This window comes from Solanum pennellii, chromosome 12 (assembly GCF_001406875.1).
Source record: "Solanum pennellii chromosome 12, SPENNV200".
Classification (NCBI taxonomy): Eukaryota; Viridiplantae; Streptophyta; class Magnoliopsida; order Solanales; family Solanaceae; genus Solanum; species Solanum pennellii.
Genome location: NC_028648.1, coordinates 34,147,784 through 34,156,666, shown reverse-complemented (window position 1 = coordinate 34,156,666; position 8,883 = coordinate 34,147,784). Strand labels below are relative to the sequence as shown.

At 39.8% G+C, this 8,883-nt stretch overlaps 1 protein-coding gene across 2 annotated transcripts in view; it reads right to left on the bottom strand.

The window, feature by feature from the left end:
• The window catches only part of LOC107005219 (protein ANTHESIS POMOTING FACTOR 1), a 16,438-nt gene extending 15,370 nt beyond the window's left edge, over positions 1-1,068 (bottom strand). Inside the window, exon 1 of one of the 2 annotated variants that reach the window (XM_015203754.2) lies at positions 890-1,068. In XM_015203754.2, coding sequence (XP_015059240.1) covers positions 890-961 — 72 coding nt within the window. In that variant the 5' untranslated portion in view covers positions 962-1,068. The remainder of the gene's footprint in view (positions 1-889) is intronic. The other variant, XM_015203753.2, reaches the window with a different exon arrangement.
• Between the last annotated feature and the right edge of the window lie 7,815 nt (positions 1,069-8,883).

The following is an 8,883-nucleotide window of genomic DNA, read 5'->3' as shown; positions in this document are numbered from 1 at the left end:
TATATATATATATATATATATATATATAAAGCTACAAGATATCGGTCGGAAAAAAAAGAAAAGGTTGAGAAAGATTAAAAGAATGATGTTGCATAAAAGAGTATGAATGTGTAGGATGAGCTCAAAAGTATGGATCTGTCCCTAGGTTTGCTTACAATTAGTCATCATTAATCTTGTCCATCCACATTATAATAAAGGGTTTCTTTGATCGCATTGAAAGTACAAAGCATCATTGATTTTCATCTTCAACTAGCTATTTGCATTTAAACTGCAGTTAAACGAATGCATTAAGGACAGGGGGCTGGTAGACATAGGACCAAGTTAACCAAATTCCTATGTCCTCTTCTTTGCTTTGCTGTTATCCTGAAAGCATCTTAGTTCTTCTTTCTTCAATCATTTCTAGTGTGCTACTTTCCTGAGTCCTAAAACTACTTTGACCACATATGAACCATTTTACATTATGGAAGGCGGAAGGTAAATGTTACAAAGCAGCAACAGGAGTAGAATAGGGTGTTAGATTATCACTGAAACTATGCTATTTCAAAGCCATATTTGGTATCACAAGAAGTAGTAAAGTTTTCTCCAAAAGATAAAATACCTAAATAGCCAGGACTCATCTTAATCTAGAATATAAAACAATGACCCTGATCCAATTATCATCTCAAACTCAAATTCCATTGGGTAAAGATATTAATTCAATAAAAATCAGCAGTCATAGCCCCAATCGGATAAGAGTTCCAGTAAAAAATTCACATGTATAAGTCTGTCAATTATTTATTTAGTTGCTCATTCCTTGTGTTTAAGCAAATGTACTCAAAAGAACGGAACCCAACTAGCTTGGAACTCAAAACTCTCAATTGAATATAAATGTGTCGAAGGAGAAACTCACAAAATCTGAGAAAGTGGCTCCAACGGCCATGCTCCCAATAATGTCATCGGTGAGCTCCGACAGTGCTATCATCTTCTGCAACAAACTTCTATGCTTATAGGGTTTCTTATACCTTCAAAAGCTAAAACCATTTGCTAAACGCTGCTCACCGGCATTCTCAAAGAGCACCATCTGTATATATATAAAAATATAAAAAGTTAGAGAAATGATTAAAGTAGTCCTTGAGGTATGACTTTAGATTGATTTGGTACATTGTATAAGTAGTTTATGGTAAGAAAAAAATTGTATCGAATTTTTAAAAAGAAATTTTAATTATACGGCTCTACTAATATTCTTAACAAATCTGAATTGATAGTATTGTTTGTCTATCTGATATTAAAAAGTGAGCAATATAAAATAATGGTTTTTTTACATGTATCTTGTTTTTACAAAAAATCTTGTTATTTTACCTTTTTTTTTCTTTAAAAATCCGTTGTCATTTTTACCACAACTCCACATTCCTTCTATAACTATTATTTTAACTCTTATCAATTTTAAAATTGTATATAAATTTTTTTTACATTTTGTAAGATTATTGTAATAGGAACGTTAATGTGTATCTCTAAACAACATTGGAATGATAATGAAATCTTGTGAAAAATTGCTCCAAGTCCAACTTTGAGTCTTAAAGATTCAGAGCTCTGTGTGACGTCCCGCCACATTTCCAGCCATGTTGCAGCATACGAAGGGGCAGGCCGTCCAAGGGTGCAACATACGAAGGGGCAGGCGGCCCTTGAGCCTTGGAGAGGCTTGTGCAAGACTCTAGAAGCCTTCTAGAATCTTTGGGGCAGACTAGAGAAATCTAGGAGCCTTTTGGAAGAGCTAGAGACATATTCTAGGAATGTAGAACATGTATTGAGTGCATGTACTTAGGGACTTGTATAGCAGCATTTATTTACTCTTAGGCTTAGGAGTAGTATAAATAGGAGGGTCATTGTATTTGTAAATCATCCATCAATTGACTAATAAAATACAAGTCCTCTCTTCCGAAGTGTTGTCTTTGTCTTTCTTATTCTCTTAGCGTTCCGAGTAGTAAAAGGCTTACTTGAGTTTACGAGATCGTGAAAGAATCGTGAGTAAACCGTCAAGTGCCGCACGGAGTCTTGTCAGAATCTCTAGGTCCGTGACAAGTGGTATCAGAGCAGGTTGATCGTAAGAGAATGACGAACGAAGGAGACGTTATCGGCGCTAGCACCACCACCAACGTCCGCATGGATGGAGGAAAGAAGAACAAGAAAGGGAAGAAGCAGCAGAAGGGAAATGAAAGGATTCTGCCCGAGCCCACACCAAGCGAGGTACAAACATCTCACCCACCCACAATTGTCGATGGAAGTGACGAAGAGACCGGCGAGGATGCCGTAGACGTTACTGTCGGAGAAGAGTGGGTTGCAAAGGTAGAAATGGCAAGGCAGGCCGTTGAGATCTTAGGCCGGCGCTTGAACGGGACGGACAGCAAATTCAAAACCCTTGAAGACTTCGCCCTTGAGGAGATTGACAACATCCAAAAGGAGTTGGAGGCACGCCAGCGGGCCGAGTTCGAGACGAAAGAGGCCATTACTTCCTTAGAGTTCAGGCCTATGGGAGCACTTGGCGCGATTGAGTCGTTGAAGGCCGAAGTGGCAACGCTCAAGGAAGATAGGGAGGTTGGTGGATCCACATCACTTGACGGGAAAGGGAGGCCAGAGTCGAGGCTCCCAGGCCACCTACATTCAAAGGCGTCCGTGACGCGCAAGAGGTGGAGAATTTCCTATGGCACTTGGAGAACTAATTCAAGTGTAATCGGGTGCGTAGTGATGAGAACAGGATCAACACTGTTGTGTTATATCTTTCAGAGTTGGCCATACTATGGTGGAAGCGTAAAGAGTCCGACATCAAGAAGGGGACATGCACCTTGAACACATGGGAGCAATTCCGTGAGGAGTTCAAGAAGTCGTTCTTCCCTAACAACGTCATCTATGAGGCAAAGCGCAAGTTTAGGGAGTTAAAGCAAAAGGGCAGCATACGCGCGTATGTGCGGGAGTTCACCACCCTGATGCTTCAGATTCCCAACCTCACGGATGAAGACATGTTGTTCCACTTCCTGGATGGGCTGCAATATTGGGCCAGAACGGAGTTGGAGCGGCGACAGGTCGAGACTATTGATGAAGCCATCACGCAGGCCGAAGCCTTAACAGACTTCAGGCAGGAGAAGTCTCACAGTGCCGAGGAGGACGACGAGGAAGGTAGTCATGAAGATAGTGGGGAAGATTGTGGCGAAGGCGAGGAGCAACGGCCACAACCCAAGAGGCGGAGCGAAGAGCAACGGCCTCACAGGCATGACACCTATAGGTCTAACGGCAAGAAATCCGGAGATCGTGGCAACACGATGAGGAAACAGGATACCAAGAGAGATGGTTGCTACATATGCAGCGGGCCGCATAGTTATAAAAAGTGCCCTGAACTGAAGAGTCTTGGTGCTATCCTCCGAGAGCGGAAGGAAAAGGAAGCCCAAGAGGAAGATGAAGTCGAGGAGACTAAGCAGTTGGGCTTGATAAGTCTATGCGGAGCTGTCATCAAGCAACCATCGAAGACGCCAAGGCAAGAGAAGCCAAGGCAAGCAAAGCTGAAGCATGCGGAACAGGGGCTTGCGAAGTCTATGGCATGCGCTCAATATGTCGACATCACGATCAATGGAAAAAGTGCTCGTGTGTTGGTCGACACAGGTGCAGAGGTCAATATCATGACCAAGACGGCAGCAATGAGGTTGGGGTTGTGTTATAGTCCAAGCAACGCCCAAATCAGGACGGTCAATGCACCACCGACTCCCGTAGTTGGAGTTGCGCACGGAGTGAACATCACGATAGGCGATTGGCAAGGAAAAACCAAATTCATCGTCACTCCCTTAGATCTTTTTGATATTATTCTTGGGCAGAAGTTCTTCCAGCAGTGCCATGCAGTGATCGATCCTCATCTCCAACAATTGATGATCATGGAGAAAGGAGGAGCATGTACGGTTCCCATGGTAAAGGCACAAGCGACGGAGGGACAGGTTCGACTAATGGCCATGAAGCTCGAGAGGGTCGACGTGAGGAAGAGGTTAACATCGGCAGCAACCATTGCAAGTTCGGGAGAAGACAATGGTGCTGAAAAGTCCTTGCCACCGCGCACGAGGGTTCCAAGAAGGAACACTGCCGTGATGAAAAAGAAGCCACCGAGGCACTTGCCTCCTATGAAGAAGGAAGTTCAAAAGATCGGGTCGAGAAAGGTCGGGCAATCGCTGAGGAGGCTACTCGAAGGGATTTATCGGGTACGTGAGTTGATGATCGCATGACAAAACTCGACACCGATACAGTCGCAATGCGACGCGATCGTCACATCATTAGGTGGGGGAGATTGTAACGTCCCGCCACATTTCCAGCCATTTTGCAGCATACGAAGGGGCAGGCGGTCCAAGGGTGCAACATACGAAGGGGCAGGCGGCCCTTGAGCCTTGGAGAGGCTTGTGCAAGACTCTAGAAGCCTTCTAGAATCTTGGGGCAGACTAGAGAAATCTAGGAGCCTTTTGGAAGAGCTAGAGACATATTCTAGGAATGTAGAACATGTATTGAGTGCATGTACTTAGGGACTTGTATAGCAGCATTTATTTACTCTTAGGCTTAGGAGTAGTATAAATAGGAGGGTCATTGTATTTGTAAATCATCCATCAATTGACTAATAAAATACAAGTCCTCTCTTCCAAAGTTTTGTCTTTGTCTTTCTTCTTATTCTCTTAGCGTTCCGAGTAGTAAAAGGCTTACTTAAGTTTACGAGATCGTGAAAGAATCGTGAGTAAACCGTCAAGTGCCGCACGGAGTCTTGACAGAATCTCTAGGTCCGTGACATCTGTGTCCACAAACTAAATGTCACTTTTATTTGGTTAATATCACTGAAGAAGATTTTTTTGTTTCTCCCACTGTTTTTGTATTCCTCACTCATATCTTCTGAAAAGCATTCAACGCTCATTTAAGGAAATCAGTATACGTTGAAACAGTTACAAAGTAACTATTTGGAACGGTTCTCAGCCTTTTTTCAAATTGGTGCTTATCTCTTTTTCAAAAAAAAAAAGAACTTCGGATCAGGTTAATCCATATAAGCGACCTGCAATCCAAAACTTACATCTCTACTTCGCATATGGTGGACAAGATCCAAATCGATATGATATCAACTAAACACACGATTCATATGACAATAGTTCGTGCGACCTGTGAGTTCTAAGGCTTGCCTTCAAGGTTTTTACAATCCCTACATAGGAATTCAATCACATGTGGAAAATATTCACTATTAATTTAAGGATACTATTACTCACAATACCCAGACTTCATTCACTACTTCAGTAGTTACTCATTCGATCTCTCATCCTCGTAAAGAGGTTAACTCTAATCCATGTTTAACTATATACATATAATTGCATTTTATACCTATATAGTTAGTGCAATAGCCGACTTGTGAATGTAAGTTTATTATTCAATTGATTGTCCTTTCTTTTTGCTTAAATCTATTTGTTCATATTTGACTCCTTCTTAGACATACACTGCATTGCCGAATCATTCATGGCTATTAGTAACATATTAAAATAGCAACATGGATTGAAACTTAAAAATCAACAAAAGGTCAAGGGGAATTTCTTTGATGAGTCTTAACTTTTCAGGGTCTCATCCAATGAAGAAGTGGGGCACCATTCTTTCACTGACCCATTGATCGCTTGACACACGTGGTATGAAATACATGCTACAATATTTTCACATTATATTGGTATATGTGTCTCATTTTTCCAATTATCCACCATCATACGAATCTTGGTCTAAAAACCTCCAGATGTTTAACTCTAGTTTCTATCATCAGTGATCCTTAAACTCATTTTCTTAGAGAAACACTTGTATGATTCATAAAACAAGTCATAATATGTAGGCGAAACTCATCTCTTCCCGTTCATCGACATAAGAGATGTTTTCTTGTGTGAGAGAGCCAATTTCGTGACTTATTTGACAAACATTATTGTTTTACAAAATATCACATGCATACCGCATTCGAACATCAATTCGATAGAATTATATTGAAGAGAATATTATAACAATCATGTATTTTACAATACTGAAATATCATTAAATCCTACACAAACCTAGAGCCCTGACACGTTTTTTCAAACAAGTCTTTAGAGATGGCCTTCGTAAAATGATCGACTATCATTTCACGTGTAGAAATGTATTGCAAGTTCAATTCCCCACTTGCCACTACGTCTCTCACAAAGTTCTATTTGATGTCAATATGTTTGGTCTTGTTTTGATTGTAAGACCTCATAAATCAAACATATACTTTGAGACAGAAAACAACATAAACATGTGGACCACAAAGCCATTTACGGTTGTGGATACCACATGACCCGTGGGAAGGTGATGCTTATCGTGACCAACGATACTAACCATGATTCGAGTGTCTACGATCGTTGATAATATAGTGATCCAAGAGAGGGGTTAGGGTCGTAGCTAAAGAGATTTACAAGGAAAAACATAAATTAAAAAGGGGTGACGCGAAAGTGTCAAATATCAAATGGGGGATTTTTCACAAGTAGTAAAAAAGTAAAATTAAGGGAAAAAAGTCAAGTATGAGGGAGAATTCTTGAGATGTGACTGCAATATAAATTAATATAGATTACTAGGTACATGTTTTTATAGAAAATTAGAAAAATAGTGACTAGGTTGAGCTTTAACTAGCAATAAGTTCTCTCTCGAGCAACTTACCCCGTTTCATATGGGTTCCTCTCGGACACTTACTTGCCGCATGAAGACCAGCCTACGCCAAACCCCACTCACTCTCTCGAGCTAAGTGTTAGAATATGGGACTAGTGTACACCCTCTTGGGCTAAACCTCCTGTCAACTCACTCCTTAGGCCATTAATCTAGTGGTCTTGGTTTTGCGACCTCTGTCTTGAGCAAGCCGAAAACACATGGATTAAATTGTATTTTCAACTATAAATCCATAAGATTAAACCACAACCACAAAATAAAATCACCATTAAACTACATCTAAGCTATCAACAAGCAAGACCCAACAATAATATTAACTCATATTTGCTAAATCATATCCCAAGAATGGGGTTTTAGCCACACATCAAAAAATAAGAAATTACACCTTTAATGATATTGAAATCAAATGGGTATATAAGAAGATAAATCTTGATTTAAGCAAAGGAATAAAAATTGATAAAACCCACTTTCAATTCGGAGAAGATGAAATCCTTTCTTCTTCATGTCTTCCAAAAACTCTCTTCAAACTTGACAGAAAATATGAAAACCTAAAGTTTAAAGTCTAAAAACTAGAATAATGTTCCGGCCCTCTAATTAACAACTAAAACTAGTATTTATAGTTTTCAGATTTTGTGCTGCGATGGATCGTTCGGCGAGGTTAGTCGAGGTCACCGAATGACTTGGAGACTCTCTCATGTTCTATTTCATCGCCTTTTAGTGCTTGCCCAGAGCATCTTTAAGTCCTGGACCATTGGGTGATATAAAATTGCTTTGCCGAACAGTTCAGCGGCGCATTGACTAGTCTTTCTCTGTTAATTTGATCCTTTTCCTTCAGGGTTCAACGTTTTGGAATAAAGGGAGAAGTATGTCCCTTCGGCAATGTACCAAGTTTACTTGGCGACACTCAGGCTTCAGTTTCTTTGTTCTTTTCAGCCTTCTTTTTCCTTTTCGCGCCATAGTGTCCATACTTTCTTTGAAACTTCAAATACCTGAAACTTGGTAGTTTTCATCAGATATTGAGATAAAACTAGCATTAGAGAACACTATTTCTATTAAAATGTAGCCCTAAATGAGTCCAATTTGTATACTCATCAACACCCCTACTTAAACTTTTGTTTGTCATCAAGTAAAACTCAAGTTCAGTAGTTCAAATAGGATGTCTAAAACAGTACACAAGACTCAATCATGAACATATACAACCAGAATCAAACTATTTATTCAAGGATCAATTGTGAACTCAAAGATTCATGTTGTGACACACTATATCAAAGATTTTCAAGCTCGCATTACTTTCTTCACGTGCAAGTTCAAGCTCAAACATAAGCATTTGAATACCCTTACACAAATGATAATTACATTCTCACACACAAGTGTATAATCAAATTAAGGTTCAGAAATCAGACACAACTCTCACACTCAAAAAGAGGAACACAATGCATGTTTTCACCCATAGGTTTGCCCTTTTTTCAAGTCAAGAATCGTTTCTGCTTTCTCAGGATCAAAAAGGTATTTTCAAGGCTTGTAATGGGGTTGAGTGCAAAGTTATGGTCATTTAGGCTAAGTGATTAAATATCCTCAGGAATTGTGGTGTTCACAACACTTCATTTTCTCCACCTTCTTCTATCGATTCTTCTTCTAGTGTTTCTAAGTCATCATATTATTCACGTCCATGGATTGCTTGGAAATACAAATTTCTTTTGCACTTTTATTCTACAACCTTCTTTTTCATTATTTTTATGGATGGTTTTCATTCCTTTGCAATACCAGGGTTTAATGGATTTAATGGAGACTTTTCTTGCACTTCTTGACTTTCCCTTTTCCTTTTCACCATAACCCCAACTTAAGCCTTTGGTTTAAATTGGCTATTCACTAAACCACAAGTCACAAGGATTATAGGTAGTGTATGAATAAAGGTCTAGGTTCTAACAATTTTCTTCCAAATAAAGGTAAAGTTCAAGGGGTGTTCAAGTGAGTTCACACATCACATGGTGGGTCACAAGAGAGGTGTATGTCAAATTGGCTCACACTCTTCAAAAGTGCCTAAGATCATCATGAGAAAACATTACTTAATTGACTCGACTAACGGGGCAAATTCTAGGTTTATTCATGCATGGATCATAGTAAGCTTATCACATTAGGCATCGATCCTTAAGTCAAACAAGACTAACCAATTTCGCTAGTGTTCAACGGTCA